Source organism: Grammomys surdaster, unplaced genomic scaffold, assembly GCF_004785775.1.
Source record: "Grammomys surdaster isolate TR1022 unplaced genomic scaffold, NIH_TR_1.0 372, whole genome shotgun sequence".
Taxonomy (NCBI): domain Eukaryota; kingdom Metazoa; phylum Chordata; class Mammalia; order Rodentia; family Muridae; genus Grammomys; species Grammomys surdaster.
This window is the reverse complement of record NW_021604791.1, coordinates 6,461,807-6,478,966: the sequence shown is the minus strand read 5'-3', so window position 1 is coordinate 6,478,966 and position 17,160 is coordinate 6,461,807. Positions and strand designations below refer to the sequence as shown.

General features: G+C 48.6%; 1 protein-coding gene across 1 annotated transcript in view; it reads left to right on the top strand.

Moving 5' to 3' along the window:
• Kiaa1211 (KIAA1211 ortholog) overlaps positions 1-16,887 on the top strand; it is a 51,090-nt gene extending 34,203 nt beyond the window's left edge. Inside the window, exons 5-9 of the mRNA XM_028780841.1 lie at positions 2,085-2,267; positions 3,447-6,303; positions 12,127-12,317; positions 13,335-13,497; positions 16,691-16,887. Of these exons, the coding sequence (XP_028636674.1) occupies positions 2,085-2,267; positions 3,447-6,303; positions 12,127-12,317; positions 13,335-13,497; positions 16,691-16,851 (3,555 nt within the window). The 3' untranslated portion in view covers positions 16,852-16,887. The remainder of the gene's footprint in view (positions 1-2,084; positions 2,268-3,446; positions 6,304-12,126; positions 12,318-13,334; positions 13,498-16,690) is intronic.
• Positions 16,888-17,160: the final 273 nt, after the last annotated feature.

Genomic DNA, 17,160 nt, shown 5'->3' with positions numbered 1-17,160 from the left:
TGTGTGTGTAGTGTGTGTGGTGTGTGTGTGTGGTGGGTGGGTATGCTCCTGCATATTCATAGAGAGGATGTCAGGAGTCCACTCTCTCACTCTCTATGCTAGCCTCTGGAGACAGGGCCTTCTCTCTGAACCAGGAGTGAAATGTTGACCAGCAAGCCCCAGTGTTCCTTCTGTCTCTGTCCTCCACAGCGTTGGGTTACAGATACATGAATGGCTATGGCCTGCCTTTTACATGGGTGATGGAGTCTGAACTCAGGTGCTCAGGCTTCCCTGCAAATCATTTTCCTCCCCATGGCCTTGAGATTTCACCTGCAGTCTGGGGAGTCTAGACCCTTCACCAGAGAGCGCATCCTGTAAGAGCTGGGTTTCTTCGATGACAATCTTCATCTCTGCATGGGGCAGGCCTTCTCTGAGGAAACTGTAGGGTGACATTGACCAGCTCTGCACGCATGAGGGGGTGGCTCCGCCATGCAGAGAGAGATGAGGTTTAGTGGGATGTCTAGAAGCAAAGCCTAACACTGAGATCTTAGCTTTGAGTGCCCCGCCCTGACTTGAGTCTGTCACAGTGGCTCTTTTATTCCCCACAATGTACCTCTTCCATTCAGGAATGGAAATAAATGTTTACCTCGTCTCAGAATTTTATATCTGTTATAAGAGGAATCATAAACAACTGAAATCTACAAGGCCAAAAGCTGGAGATATTTGTTTCATACTTTTTTAACTCATGAATTTGTGTGGTTTTCCCGATTAGAATCGTATGCTAGTGTGATCTTTTCTAGTCGTTTGTGAATAAATGTGGAAGGTAACTGCAAAACTGCAAACCCTTTGCTTGCAAACCTCACAGACTTTACACATACCACAGTGCACACAGTTCACAAGCCTTACCCTGTCCAGTGCTGGCCTTTGTGCTCGGAGCTCGTGGTGAGACACTGAAAGGGCGGTGAGCGCCCCCTGCTGGACACTGGCACAGGAGCCCTCTGGTGTGGCTTCCTGCTGTCATTCAATGCATCTGGAGGCTGTGCCATGGCCTCTAACTTCTCTAGATGTGTGCACTTTGTCTAAGGTTTCGGTCTCTTTTTGTAAAGATTTATTCATTTTATGTTTTGTTCATGAGTGTCTTGCCTGTGTGTATATGCATGTCTGGTGCCCATGGAAGTAGAGTTATGGATAGCTGTGAGCCACCATGTGGGTGCTGGGAGATGAACCCAGGTCTTTACTATTGAACCATCTCTCCAGCCCCTTAAATTATTTTTTGAGACAAGAGTTTCCTGAAGTCCAGGCAGGCCTCGAACTCGATACATAGCCAATGGTGAGCTTCCTGATTCTCCTGTCTCCATCCTGCAAATGTTAAGGTTACAAGAGTGCCACCATGCTGGGGTGGGAAGTGGTCTCTTAGTGAATGTGTCTTTAGTCGAGAACTGCAGGCTCTCCCAGTTTCCTTTCAGGAATGACACTTGGCCCTGGGTCACGTTTTTGTCACTTGGCTGTTTTTCACCAGAGCACTTCATTCGATTTTTGGTGTCCTCTGCGGTCTATGACTTTTGAGTGAACATGTCAAAACATTAACAATCACCATGTGCTCTGACAGTTTCACACGCGTGTCTGTATCTTGATCATATCCATCCCCTATTCTTCCTCCGATTCCTTTCCCCCAGGCCCTCCCATTACCTCCTCCTCCTCCTCCTCTTCTTCCTCTTCTTCCTCCTCTTCTTCCTCCTCCTCCTCCTCCCTACTTCATCCCCTGCTCTTTTTAAATTACTTAGTGAGACTTGTTAAAGGTGTCCCCATGTCCATAGCTGTGGTGCCTTCTTCTGTTTCTCTGGCCTGTTTCTGTGCCTCTTTACCCTCTGCCAGCAAAAGAAACTCCCCAACTTTCTCCCACCTCAGAAGCTACCTTAGGAACTGGCTGTGTTTTTCAAAATTTTGTATTGTGACTGACTTTGACTCTCATTTAAAAAAAAAAAAAAACCCATTCCTTGGGCTAAGGCAGGCAAACAGAGCCCAGTGAGTACTGCCTTTGTTGGATCCCCTCTGGGTCATGTTCTGATCCATGCTGACATTTTATATCTTAATCTGTATTGTAGATTGCTCCAGTTAAACCCTCTCGGCCAAAAAGGCACTTGCCTCCCGCCGGCACCATTGAAAGTGTCAACTTGGATGCCATCCCCCTGGCCATCGCTCGTCTGGACAACAGTGCTGCCAAGCACAAACTCTCCGTGAAGCCAAAAAACCAGAGGGTGTCAAGGAAGCACAGGTGGCTCGTCCAGGTGCGTAGCGTGTCCTAGCAGGTGAGGCGGCGCCCTTGCCTGCCTGGCCTAATTCTACCTGTTGTGCTGCAGTAGGGAGATAACTCACTCCCTATCTGGGACTTGAGTGTCTGAAGTTTACAGGGATCAAGCAGTCCGCTTACCCTCCACGGCCTGAGGAGGAGGAACTCAGGGTGTTGCCTATAGGGAGGTGCCAGATGCTGCTGGGAGTGGTGAGGGTTGTGCAAGAAAGCAGGCCAGCTCTGCTTAGCTGAGATTTTTTAGGGTTTGGGCTCCTAAGCTTCAGGGGACAACAATAAAATCCAAATTTGTCCCTCCCACCCCCTTTTTGGCTCATCTTTATAATGCCAGGTTAGTTGTTCCTGTTATTAATCCAGACTAAGAGAAATAAACTTGAGAATGGAGGGGCTAGAGGGCAAAGCAAAATATATTCTTGTTCTCTGTTCTCCCACTTCTCTTGCTTTGTATGACCAGTGCCTGAACTCACTTGGGAAGGGAAACATTTTAAGACCTGTTTTATCCCATGCTTAATATAGGTATAGGTACATACATACGATAAAGTTTAATTCCTAAATTCGGTATGGTATAAAAGATTTACAACAATAACAAATTAGTGCAATCGTAACGACACACCGTACTAAGTCGTTTGAAACATTTTATCTCTGGAGATTCAGTTGCCCTTAGTATTCAGAAACAGTGAGAACAATACCTTTGATAAAGGGGCTCTATTAGTTATCACTGTCATTGCTGTGACAAACAGCTGACAAAAGCAACTCAGGAGAGGGCTTGTTTTGCTTAACAGTTTGGGCATACAGTTGATCCTGTCCCAGAAGTCCTAGCGGCCAGAGTGTGAGGCAGCAGTCACATGCGCATAGGAAAGAGAAAGGACAGTGCTTTCTCCCTCCTACTCCTTCCGAGACCCCCAACCACCCACATTTAATCTGGGCCTTCCCTTCCTCACTTAAGCTGTTCTGGAAACACCCAAAGGTGCATTCCATACTGATTCTAAGTCCAGTCAAGTTAACAGCGAGGCTTAAACGTCATGGGCCACTGCAGGGACTGCTGTGTCTATACTTGGAAGGCCTGTCCTGTCCGGATTAAGAGCAATCACCAGTGCTGTGGCTGGGACATTATGGTGGTGTGGGAAAAGACTAATTGTGCTTTCCTTCCTCACATCAGGACCGAAAGAATGAATCAGGCAGCTTTGAGAGTCAGTCCTCCCTGGACCAGAATGGGCAGCTAGGAGAAGAGAAGTACATTTGGCACGGAGAGGAAGCAGAACCTTTGGAAGCCCATGAAGAGAAAAGACAGCAGGAAGAGTATTGGCGGGAACTCGAAGCCAAGTGCAAACGACAAAAAGCCGAAGCCGCTGAGAAGAGGCGCCAGGAAGAGCAGAGGCGGCAGGCGCTGGAGAGGAGGCTTTGGGAGGAGAGCCTCAGACAGGAGCTGCTGGAGGAGGTGGAGGAGGAGGGCGAAGAGGTGGGCCTGCAGCTACAGGCAGGGAAGGCGCCTCCAGAGGAAGGGCTGCGGTCTGGTCTGGAGCAACAGCGCTGTGCAGAGCAAGAGCTGGAGGAAGCCGACGACCCCTCCCGCCTGGAGGCAGAAAAGCGCAGACATGAGCAGGAAGAGGCCGAGGGGCAGGCGGAGAAACTGAGGCAGCGCGAGATCGAGAGGCAAGAGGAGGAACTGAGGCAGCGCGAGGCCGAGAGGCAGGAGGAGGAACTGAGGCAGCTCGAGGCCGAGAGGCAAGAAGAGAAACTGAGGCAGCTCGAGGCCGAGAGGCAAGAGGAGGAAGTAAGGCAACGCGAGGCTGAGAGGCAGGAGGAGGAACTGAGGCAGCGGGAAGCTAAAAGGCAAGAGGAAGAACTAAGGCAACGCGAGGAGGCTGAGTGGCAGGAGAAACTGAGGCAGCGCGAAGCCCAGAGGGAAGAGGAGGAACTAAGGCAGCACGAGGCTGAGAGGCAAGAGAAACTGAGGCAGCGCGAGGCTGAAAGACAAGAGGAGGAACTAAGGCAGCGCGCTCAGGAGGAGGAAGCCAAGAGGATGCTGCAGAAGGAGGAGGAGGAGGCCAAGTGCATGGAAGAGCTGAAAGGTCGGGAAAAGGAGGCGCCTGAGCCGCTGGTGGAGGAAGGCCCGCAGAGTCCAGACGGAGAGAGCCAGCGTTGGCTAACGGATGACGCTGTCCAGCAAAGCCCACTGCAGCGGGATCTTGAGAAGCCAGGGGGACGAGAAGACCTGGAATCCCCAGGGCAGAGAGACATCGCCGGGGAGCAGAGAGGAGACATGGAGCCGGCAGAGCAGAGCGGAGACTTGGGCGCGCGCTGCGGTGGTGTAGACGTGGAAGGGAAAGAAGTCGCTCAGGTAGACAATCTCCAGCCGCAAGAGAGACTGATGGAAGATACGCCGGCCCCGGGGGAGAAGGAAGCCACCGCCGCAGACATCGACCGAAAGGTGGAGGAGCTCCGGTGGCAGGAGGTGGACGAGCGGCAGACCATGCCCCGGCCCTACACGTTCCAGGTATCCTCCGGGAGTAGGCAGATTCTCTTCCCCAAAGTCAACCTGAGCCCGGTGACACCAGCCAAGGACGCGAGCCTGGCCCCAGCGGCCCAGGAACCGCCCGCGCCCCGCGGTGCCGGTGCCGCCTCGCACGCCCTGCCCTCGGCGCTGAGCATCCCACACACGGCCATACTGGTCACCGGAGCGCAGCTCTGCGGCCCGGCGGTCAACCTGAGCCAGATCAAGGACACGGCGTGCAAGTCTCTCCTGGGCTTGTCAGATGAAAAGCGCCCTGTGGACGTCCCTACGGTGGAGCCCAGGGCTGGCGGCGGGAAGTCCAGACCTGCTCCAGAGTCACCGAGCAATGCAGCCGCGCTAGCCGAGTGGGCTTCCATTCGATCCAGAATCCTGAAGAACTCGGAGGGCGACCAGCGTGGCGACAAAGAGCCGGCCAGAGCTGGGGACGAGCCAGCGCCTCGAGCGCGGTGCGATTCCCGAGGGAACGTGCGCAGGACGCCGCCAGTCAACGCCAAGTTCTCCATCATGCCTGCCTGGCAGAAATTCTCGGACAGCGGCTCAGAGACCTTCAAACAGAGCCTGGACGGTGAGAGCGTAAGGAAAAAGCTGGGGCTAGCGCCCAGCGAAGAGACCGCACCCCAGCCTCTGCCTGCAGCGGCTCAGCAACAGGTAAGCCAGGAACAACCAGACACCACTGACGGATGCAAATTTGCCAAAGACCTTCCATCTTTCCTCGTTCCAAGCCTGCCTTCTCCGCAGAAAGCTGCGACCCGCACAGAGTCCACGACCACTTTGGACGGCGAGACCACGAGTGACGTAGGAAACCCAGACCCTGCGATGCCTGGAAGTGAGGAAAAGGCCTCGCCCTTTGGAATAAAATTGAGAAGGACCAACTACTCCTTGCGCTTCCACTGTGACCAACAGGCGGAACAGAAGAAGAAAAAGAGGCACAGCAGCACTGGAGACAGTGTGGATGGGGCCACCCCTGCAACTGGGAGCGCCCCTGGAGAGAGAGAGCCTGAAGCCATGTTCCTCAAGCATGGTTCATCCCTTCCCCAGGAGAGAAAGCCAGCCCTACCCCCTCGGAAAGACTCTGCTGAAAGCCATTCTAGTGGTCACTATGTTGCTGTAGCCCAGTCTGGACTACCACAGGCCAGTGGCCAGACCCCAGCTCCAGAACAAGACAAGGCAGCAAGCAAAATGCCATCCATGCAGAAGCCGGCCCTGGCTCCCAAGCCTGCCAGCCAGACCCCACCTTCATCCCCACTCTCCAAACTGAGCAGACCCCACATAGTAGAGCTGCTGGCTAGGCGAGCTGGCAAGCTCGACTCCGAGCCCAGTGAGACTGCCAAGGAGAACCAGGAGAGCAGTGATAACCAGCCACCGTCGCCATCGCTGCCGGAGGAGCCGAAGGGGCAGAAGAGGGATGAGAAAGATGTGCCAGAAAAGAAGCCCGCTTCCCCGCCTCTGCCAGCCAGCCAGCAAGAGAGACCTTCCCTAACTCCTGAAACAGGTAGAAAAGGTGTGTGACTGCAGAGTGAATGTGGCTTCATTCGGTGGGGAGGGAATTGAGCGGGAGCCCCGGGGAAACCGGCTCTGGGAACACCTTAATTAGGAACAGGTTTGCTCCAAATCAGTCCCTTTACATTTCACACATTCCTCGAATTGGAATGTCGCCCCAGTTAACTCATATCGTTAACCGTTTTGAACAAGTCTGTAGCGATGATCAAAAATAGCATTTCTTAGACCAGTGTCTGCCCTTCAGTCTGGATCGCAGGGGCTCTGCTGTGCTAGGTAAAACGCAGCTTAACTGCCTTTTCCCATACTGCAGACTTCCCATACGAAACCATCAGAGCTGGCTGCCTCTTTCTTCATACAAAATATCTGAAGCAGCTGAGTTGACTTTTTTTTTTTTTTGCCTTTAAAGAATGCTCACCTAATCTTCCCAGACACAAAGTTTGGATCGTGGCTAGGAAGTTTCTCCTTTTAAGTGTTTAGGTGTGGGGTGGTTTTTGCTTCCTTGAGAAGTGTTAGTTTGGTTATTTGTCTCACCTTCGTGAAAGCCCCTCGAGTACTGCTGAGCCGTGTTGTGTGCTCGAGTGTGCTTTGCCAGAAACGGCAGGTGGACGAGGTTATGTCTTTCTTCGATGTCAGAACTGATCGAGTAACAATAAGGTCACAAGCTACACCAGTTTTATTGCTAGCCATTGCCAAGTTGTCTCTATTTTCCTTGACGGTCGGCCATTGGCAAACCAAGTTCTCTTATTCCAATCTTAATTACTAACATTAAATGTCACATCATACATTACACTTCATACAGTGAATACATGTGTGCATGCACACATACCCCTGCATGCACTTGTGTTACGGAGTGCCTATAAAACGGTAACCCTCAACGGGGTTCCAGGAATCCAGAGAGGACTTACTGGAGGCAGAGCGCTAACACAGAATTACAGAGTAACCAGAGACAACAATAATAAAGCCAGTAGCAGGGGCTGAGGAGATGATCCTGTGGTTAAGAGCACTTGTTGTCTTATAGAGGACCATGGTTTGATTCTCAACATGGCGCCTCACACCTCTTTGTAACCACAGTTCCAGGGGATCCATCACCCTCTTCTGGCCTTCATGAACACCACACACACATAAACACACATAAACACACACACACACACACACAAGAACTATTGTCAGGGGAGCATGGTTTCAGTTAAATGAGGCCTCAGACCTTAGGGTTGAGTCCAGCTGCAGAAACAGCTGTAGGTGAAAGACCACGGAACCATGGAAAGGGTTCCATGTCTTTATGGGGTTACAGGTGAGCAGGCTGGATCCTTCCATGTGGCCTGTTCTATAAGTGTTCAGGCTTAGTATTTCTAAGATGATTTTAATGGTGCCCGTATGTTCCTAGTCTACTGTGATCGGCTTCCAGGTGGTTGGTTCCTTTTGCTTATAGGAAAAAGTGTTATCAGTCTGCCTCATGGGTAGTGCTGGGCCAGGGATGTCTAAATGCATGAGATGCAGAACCATCTTGCTTCTGCATTTGCACCCAAAATGGAGTCACCTAGGGCAAGCCACAGGCTGAGAGCTACTGTTTACGAAATATGGAGTAACTTATGGCATAGCAGGGTCTCAAAAAGTCCTTTTCATTTTTATTTTTACCTTTTAGTGGTTTGTTGTTGTTCTCATCTGATCAGCCAGTCAGCCACGCACACATTCATAAGGATGGGCTCCAGCAGCCCAAGACCATTCTTTAGTTCTGACAAAGTGTGCTCCTCTGACGGTGGCAGGCTGGCACTCCAGTGGAATCCAGGTACCTTTCTCTTTAGCGCCTTTCTTTTCCACATTGTTTTCCTTCATCCATTCCAGGAAGCCATCTCTAGTCTTATGATGCTTAACATGCAGATTCATTCTCTTGACAAGAATCTTGCCCTTGCCAGGAGCTGGTGCCGCACACCTTTAATCCCAGCACTCAGGAGGCAGAGATAGGTGGATCTCTGAGTTCGAGGTCAGCCAGGTCTATAGAGTGAGTTCTAGCACAGACAGCTTTCTACACAGAAACCATGTCTTGAAGAAAAGAAACAACAACAACAAAAAATCTTGCCCTTAGTTTTCTTGTTTATACAACAGTGCCAACAGCATGCAGAGTAATAGCACGGACTCCTCTAGTTTTGCTATGGTAACATTTATGAGGTGTGCCTTTTTAACAGCGTCTGTCCCCTTCCTGTCTACTGTATCACTCATAGATGTGGCCAGAGGAACAACTCCATGTTTTCTAACTGGCCCAGAGAACATGTATAAGGTGCTTCCTCTTTCCCCTTGCTCGCCATTTTGGTGAACTACTGAAGGACAGCGGTACATCCCCGAAGAGCAGTCCTCTCTAAATGACCCGTCTGCTCTACTTGCTTTCCTGGGTGAGCATGAGCCTGCACAGCCTGCACATTCTTGTCCGTAGTGACTGCTGTTTGATGGACATTAGCCTTTGTGTCGTTAGCTCTTGTGTCTGCGAAGTCCCTCTCAGCCTGAGGTGCTCCATCAGCCTCCCCTCTTCCCCTTGAAGAGAAAGCTCATTTCTCTTGGAGATGCCTCTTTGATTCTTGTCATTTTCTCTCCAAAAGCTATTACCACCCCTGTCTTCTTTCCTGGTGTTTGGATTTTGGATTGTCAGACTCCAAATTAAATAAGCTGGGCATAGAGGCCCAGGACCCCCAAGACCAAGTTCTTAGCATAGAGAAGAATTATTTGCCCCAGAGGGACAGAGGGAGGGAACAAGGGAGATGAGGCAGGGATGTTTGTCCCAGAGGACAAAGGACTGCCTCCAAATAGAGAGGAGACAGGTATGGAACATAGGGTAGAAGTGGCCATTTATAAATGTAAAGGGGAAGCCCCATGTTAGGATGAAGTGTTTAATTTTAATTGGGAATGTTAATTAGGTAAGCCAGAGGGGCCTTTTGATTGCTTGACTTCAATGCTTTGATAGCTGGACGCTGGTAGTCAGCCCCAGGAGGAAGAAGTAGACAAATAAGGACATGGACCTTGGTGGCTAGCTTTAGGAATGTAATGTAATCTAACGGTTTTTAACAAGGCAGGTGGGGATGGAAGAGATGGGCCAGGCCTCCTAGAGCCATGGCCACACTCAAGCCGTTCACTTCAGCATAAATGCCCCTGATCCTAGTACTTGGGAAGCAGAGGGAGACAGGTCTCTGTGAGTTAGAGGTGGGCTCGGTCTACACAGCCATTTCCAGACCAGATGGCCCTGGCTCTGTGGTTAAGAACTTACGGTGCTCTTACAGGGACGAGAGTTCAGTTACAAGCACCCAGCTAGTGAGCCCCTGCCTCAAACAAATAAAAGGAAATAAGTCAGCAGGCATGAAAGCAAGGACTACTTGCTTTAATTGTCGCCTACCTTCAGTAGAGTTTTGCCAGTCAACTACTGTAGGCCGGGGTGACCACCAGAGCACCCCTTCAGATTCAAATTCGCTAAGCATAGGCTGCAGCAATGTATTGACAGTATATAGGCAGAGCCATCCTAAGACCTCCAGGATAGCGTCTTAAGCAAGGCCTAGGAGGGATGCTGTGTATCTGCGTTACAAATCATGTTGTCACTTTTTACTTTTTGGTTAACTTCTTGTCAGATCTGACTTCTTTCTAAAGAACTTGTTGCCCCTGCTAGGTTTTTTGATGCTTCATTATTAATAGTAAACTAACTTTTTACGCCATTTACTTATCATCTAAAGAATCATGTAGTTTAAAGAAAGTAGCCGCCACTTTCAAATATTTACCCTAGTTATAGAATCTTTCAATATGCTAACTGTGAGAATAAAACTACCATCCCTTCCAGCCCTGCACAGGCCCTCCTGTGCATAATCTTCCTCAAGACTCTTAACTCAAGCTAGGCACTTGGGAGGCAGCTCTATGGGAGTTCAGGGCTAGCCTTGTCTACATGGTTAGATTCAGAATAGGCAGAACAATATAGTGAGGCTCTGTCTCAAAACCAACCAAGCAAACCAAACCAGCCAAACAAACAAAACCCCAACCAAAAAAAAAAAAAAAAAGATTCTTTTTTTAACCTTAGATACATACACACAACCTTTGGTAATGTGGGCTGAGTACAGGCATCCGAATCAGCCTGGATATTCATCATTACCCACAGATTTAAATGGAGATAAATAGGGGCTGGAGAGATGGCTCAGTGGTTAAGATTTTATAGTGTTCTGACACGGATCAGAGTTCAGGTGCAAGCACACTTGTTAGGCAGTTTGCAACTACTTACAATTCCAGCCCCCGGAGGATCCAATGCCTCTGTCCTGTGTGGGCACTTGTACTCGTGTGTGTGTGTGTGTGTGTGTGTGTGTGTGTGTGTGTGTGTGTATGTGTGCATGCACACACACACACAATATAAAATAAATCTTTAAAAGGTGACATATTGAAATGCTGACAGTTTTCTCACCCCGATGAAGTGTCTCACGCATCCTCTGAGGCATTCTGCCAATTTTTTAGACCTCTGACTCACAAAGGAGTCGTGTCTCCCTGTCTTCTGGATGCTATGCATGGACAGTGGGATATCCAGACGACGTCTAGTCTTCAGCGGCCACCTCAGTTTTTCCATGTCTTAGTGGTGGCTGACTGGCGGCTGTTTCATGGTCCCAGTCCCTAGTAGGTGGTCCTCAGCTTTGGAATATATGACAAGGTGATTATTTTTCCTCAAGCCTTGGAAGAATCTTTGGCTGAGACCCAAACAGAAACCCAATTTTAATGTCCTGTTTTTGGTCCTGTGAGCTAGACCTAGTAAGTCTTTACATTTACTCTTTAAAATCCAGTCCAAGGTACCTCATTAGAGCAATAGGTAGTACATCCATCTTAGAAAAATATGATCTCATGGGCTGGAGAGATGGCTCAGAGGTTAAGAGCACTGACTGTTCTTCCAGAGGTCCTGAGTTCAATCCCCAGCAACCACATGGTGGCTCACAATCATCTGTAATGGGATCTAATGCCCTCTTTTGGTGTGTCTGAAGACAGTGACAGTGTACTCACATATATAAAATAAATGAATATTTAGAAAAAAAAGATACAATCTCTAACCCCAGATTGCGCTCAGGAAATACAAACTTCCTTGTTTTCCCTTGAAAGACAAATTTGTCTTCATTTTCAGTTTGTTTTTAGGAGATAGATGGCAAGAAAAACACCATGGAATCTGAATTACCCCATCACAGTGTGGGAGTGCTGGTCAGGTCTTTGGCATGGGTGGCTTTGCCATCCTTGATGCCTTGCATAGAAATGGCAGGACTCTGTCTACCTGATTCTTAGATAACGGCAACGCACCTTCTCTGTGACCTAGACTGAAGATCTGATAGAGATACGTTTCGGATACTGGCCGCCCTGTGGAGTGGACTCCACTGTTCATAGCTGGATCTGATCCCGTCATCCTGTTTCTAAGGCAGCCTCTCTCATAATCTGGGGTCCCCTTTTCTCCTCCTCCTCTTCCTCCTCCTCCTCTTCTTCCTCCTCCTCCTCCTCCTCCTCTTCTTCCTCCTCCTCCTCTTCCTCCTCCTCCGGGGTGCCACTGCTAAACACAAACCTTACCAAGGCAGTAAACCACATATTGTCTGGGTCTCCTATAAACATGAGTTTTTAATCACACTGGAGATTTAATTATTATTTTTTTTTTGTAAAAGTAATTTCACTTTTAGGGAAGAAAAGTGCCCCTGTTTTCCTGTTAGTCAAAGATGTTGCCTTCTCCCTCATTGGGGTCCCTTGGGCATCAGCCTGTTAGTACCCATACCACGGACTGTACAAGATGAGGCGTATGTCATCCGTTCCTCACAGCCAACGTCATCTTCTTCCTTCACAGAGAAGCCCGTGCTTCAGAGCAGGCACTCTGTAGACGGCTCCAAGTTGACAGAGAAAGCTGAAACTGCTCAGCCACTGTGGATAACATTGGCACTGCAGAAGCAAAAGGGATTTCGTGAGCAGCAAGCAACTCGAGAGGAGAGGAAGCAAGCCCGGGAGGCCAAACAAGCAGAAAAGCTCTCCAAAGAAACCGTGCGTAGCTCACTGTGCTTTCGGTGTCACTGCCCTACGCTTCTCTCTCTTCTAAGTCACTGGCTTGGTTTTTAAGATTAGAACTGGAGGCGCTGATTACCAAGGGCAGGGAAGGAAATGCGTTGACTAACTTTAAATCAGGACAAGCATGTTTTCAGTATAACTTAATTTGGTTTTATTATGCTTCCAGGCGAACCTGGTTTGGCAGAATCTAAGATGTATTTACAGCAACAGCTCACACACGATGGTTTCAGTAATGTCCCTTGTTCCCTGTCTGAGGTTGCACTTTTTATGGTTTGAATGACTGAAGGTCAATCATGATCCAGAAATATTAGGTGGAAAATTCCACGAATAGACATAAATTGTCATTTGGTGTGATGAAACCTCACTATCTTACTCCATGGGGCATGAAGACTCTTTGTCCAGTGTCTCTTAACTGTAGGTGCCAACTACTGGTTAGTCACCTGATACCCGTTTTGGTTGTCCCATCCACCCATCACAGGGTCCCAGTGTTTACGTCCATCCTATTTTACTTACGAATGGCCCCCAGGTGACTGTAATGATACTGGAGATTAGCACATGCCAGGAAGCTATAAAGTACTTCCCCAGGTGAAAGCTCTTGACTTAGTAAGAAAAACAATCATAAGCTGAAGTGGTACAAATCTAAGATAAGACAAGGCAGAAGAGTCAGGGTTTAGTTCTATCCTTGGTTTCAGACATCCCACAAGGATCTTAGATTATATCCATCTTGGGGAAGGGTAATTGTTATATACGGGAGATATGGAAATGACTGTGCAGTGTGCACAGTGTATCGAGAGCCTTGTTCCATGACCTAATTTTATAATCAGCTTGGATAGTAGTAACTTTCCATCCTTGGTACACAATACTGAGCTCTCCTGGGAGGCCTGTCTTGAATGCACTGCTCACAGGTGATGCCCAGTCCCTCGCTGGGATGCAGAGGTTAGGGGTCAGGGGTCATGCACTGAAAACATGCTTTGCCTGTCATTCCCAACGCAGGTCAGTGTCAGCCTACAGCCTGGAAGCAGTCGGGTAAGCAAAGCTGGTTCCGTGCACAAGCCTGCTGCTCCATCTGAAGAGAAAAAGCCAGAAACAGCAGTGTCCAGGCTGCAGCGCAGAGAGCAGCTGAAGAAGTCCAACACTCTTCCCACGTCTGTGACAGGTAGAGAGTATGCCCTTCCCTGCTTGCCTGTACCTACAGTTTTCCCTGAGAGGATCTTTATTTTCTATCGTGTAGTGAGTGGCACAGCATCTCAGACATCACAGAGCACAGGCTCTCCCCAGACCTGGGCATCAACTCTGATGCTGATGCAAATGCCAGGACTGCCCCAGCTCTCAGTGGAGAGACAGTAAGATGCCTTAACAGTCAGCTCTTTATGGAGGTACAGACACCTCTGCTCTGTAGCCTTTATGATCTTCCGTGGTATAAATACTTCAACTGTGGCTAAGCTACTAATGTGACACCAACTGGCTTGCTCGGTTTCTGAACATATAACAGGACAGCATGTGTTGTCATTAATGCCTCATTGCCCATCATGCGCTGTATCTATGATCTGTCTATTTATTATCTAGTTACTGTCATCTACCGTCGTGTTGTGTATGTGCATGTGTGTGTGTGTGCGTGTGTGTGTATGTATTTATGTGTGCATATGTGCATGTGTATGTGCCTGTGTGTGTATATGTATGTGTGTGCATGTGTACGTGCATGTGTGTGTGTATGTGCATGTGTATGTGTGTGCATGTGTGTGCGTGTGTATATGTATGTGTATGTGTGTGTACGTGCATGTGTGTGTGTATGTATGTGTGTGTGTGTATGTATGTGTGTGTGTGTGTGTGTGTATGTATGTATGAATGCTATAGCAAGGAAAAGCATATGCCAGAACATTTAAACAAAGGAAGAGAAGAGTAGAATAGGATGGGCAAGGCAAGGTGTAAAGTTCAGGTGAAACTGAGGCAGAACAAGCCTGGGTTTGGAAATAGACTCCAGGGTCATATCATCAGAAGTGACACAGTCGAGGTTAAGTGTGTGAAAGCTGTCACCTGGGAGTTTGGAAGCGGAAGCTTGCGCCACCCCACCCCCCCAACTTCCTGGTGACTTCTCTACCCTGGCAACATGGCTCAGGTGCCCAGGCATTTCCACTGATGTGACTCTAGCCACTTCTCTTTGCTTATAACACATGCAAGATGTAAAAAAAGTAAAACAGCCCAATGGTTGCCAACTATCGCCTGGCTCCAAATCACTCAGGAGATGGATAGCTCTGAATACATATATTCCCAGGATCTAACAGGCCATCTGCTTCCCCGTACGGCTGTGCCGATCCCCAGAGAGCATAGCATGTCTGTCTTGGTCCATTTTCAGATGGCTAACAGAATACCCAAAGCCAGGTCATTTATCAAGCCGGGAGGGCCCTGCGCTATTTCATCTTAGGTGGGAAAGTGAATGGACAAGCGCATACATGAGGAGAGAGAGAAAGCAGGTGGGCTCAAATGGTAGTGTGAGAAAATCATTAACCTACTTTTGAGGGCCTCCGACACCCATGCGCACACCATGAGGCTTCTGCCTCCCCGCACTGAAGAACTCAGTGCCGCTGCACTAGAGGGTAAATGAATTATTTATTCTAGCTTGCCCATATAAGAGACATAGAAACCTGGTATTTTATTTCCAAGACATAAGCCTCCATTGGGCAGGCTTTATCTCTTCTCCCCTCTATCCAAGCCATTCGCCCCTTGAACTCCATATGTGGTTTGAGTCTTGCCTGGGCTGCTTCTGCTCCATCAGCCTGTTCTCGGGGTGCCAGCCTGTCCTCGGGGTGCACTTCTGGCCCCGTGCTCCTAATCCAAACAGCCTCATTCCTTTCTATGTCTTTTTCATCTCCTAGTGGCTTGAGACCCCTCACTCAATTCTCAAGTCCCGCCTCCCTCTCTTACTGCCCAATCATAGGCTCTAGCCTTTTATTAACCAATCAGCTTTAAATTGTGGAGCAAGGTTTATATAACTTAGTCTGGTGTGCAAAAGAATGCGCTTGTCTGGATGGCAACAGGATCTTGGGGTTCAGAATTTAGCCTTTGAATACATAGCAACAGGCCAACCCCCAACAGTAGAGAATTAAAGGTCCTCCATGAGAACACTGGAGAGGCTTCCTCAAACCTTGGTGGTGTCTAAGCCTGTGCCCTGGCTACCTGCTACCTGACGTCTGGAGCTGTGGAGGTATTAAAACATGCTTTAGTACTTAGTGGTGGAGGGGGAGCGCTGATATACCACAGCTACCTTAAAACTGCTCTCCTCACCCTCGAGCATTCTTATTTGCTCTTACACTGAGGGCTCTAAGTGTTAGAGCGAGACTGAGTTTCTTTCACCTCTTTCCTTCCTATACCCAGTTGGAAGTACAAAAGGGTTATCCCCGCTTACAACAGCTCCAACTTAATAAAGCAAGCCTTTGCTTCAAAGTGTTTGTCTTCGCATTCAATTAGTATCCCTTGAGTTCTAGAAGGATGTGGGTCATGTCCCTGGGCATCAAAGTTGTGAGCACTCCAAAATTCTTACAGAGAACCTCCTCACAGAAGCCTAAGATCTCTAGTAAAGAAAGCAGAGGGCTGGAGAGATGGCTCAGCAGTTAAGAGCACTGACTACTCTTCCAGAGTTCAATTCCCAGCAACCACATGGTGGCTCACAACCATCTGTAATGGGATCCAATGCCCTCTTCTGGTGTGTCTGAAGGTAGCGACAATGTACTCACATACATGAAATAAATAACTAAATCTTTAAAAAGAAAGAAAGCAGGATAATCAGTCATGATAGCCTTCAACTCTTAACCTTCAGGAGGATTACCATGAGTTTGAGGGCCATCCTGGGCTATAATGTGAGATGTCTCAGAAAGAGGTGACAGGGGACATAGGAATTACTAGACAACACTACAAGCCATGACAACTTGACAGGTGGCAGTTTCCATGAGTTCACCTTAGGGCTCAGGTGGAGGCAGGGATTTCAGGAGTTCAGGGACATAGCAGTGGCATCATGGCTCTATCATGTGTGGGAATCTCATTCTGGGGCGTGACCTGGGGAGGTGTTTGCTAATGAGAAGTACAAGAGATCTGTCGTGTAACACAGTGGCCACAGCGATCAACCTACTGAATTCTTAAAATGTTAAGAGTAGATTTTCAAATGTTCTTACATAACTTTGTGAATAACAGCTAGATTTGGCTATTCTGGGGTCTCTCTCTCTCTCTCTCTCTCTCTCTCTCTCTCTCTCTCTCTCTGTCTGTGTGTGTGTGTGTGTGTGTGTGTGTAAACAGCATTTCATGTATAGTAAGTATATATAATTCGATTCCTTCTCTTTTCCTTTGAAACAATGCAGTGGAGATCTCAGACTCTGCGCCCTCAGCACCACTGGTAAAAGAGGTCACCAAGAGGTTCTCCACCCCAGATGCTGCCCCCGTGTCCACAGAACCTGCCTGGCTGGCTTTGGCCAAAAGAAAAGCAAAGGCCTGGAGCGACTGTCCACAAATTATTAAGTAAACAGTGACTTTTATCCATTTCTGTGGCCAGTTGTTGGCTCTTCTCTTGCCCTTTTTATTTATTTATTTTTTTATATGAGGTAAGGGAACCAGGCTAGGGAAAAGCAGCATGTTTTACAGGCTTAAAATGATGTTTAGACACAGAACTGGTGGTGTTCATTGTAAAGAGTGTATTTGCACAACCTGGGTCCTGGTGCCTTGAGCTCCCCCTAGTTCTCAAGAGACAGTTTTGTCTGAGGGACCACGTGAAGCAAAGTCTGCAAGTGAGAGCTCCTCAGGAGGGCCGCCATGCCCGCCCATGGCCTTCACA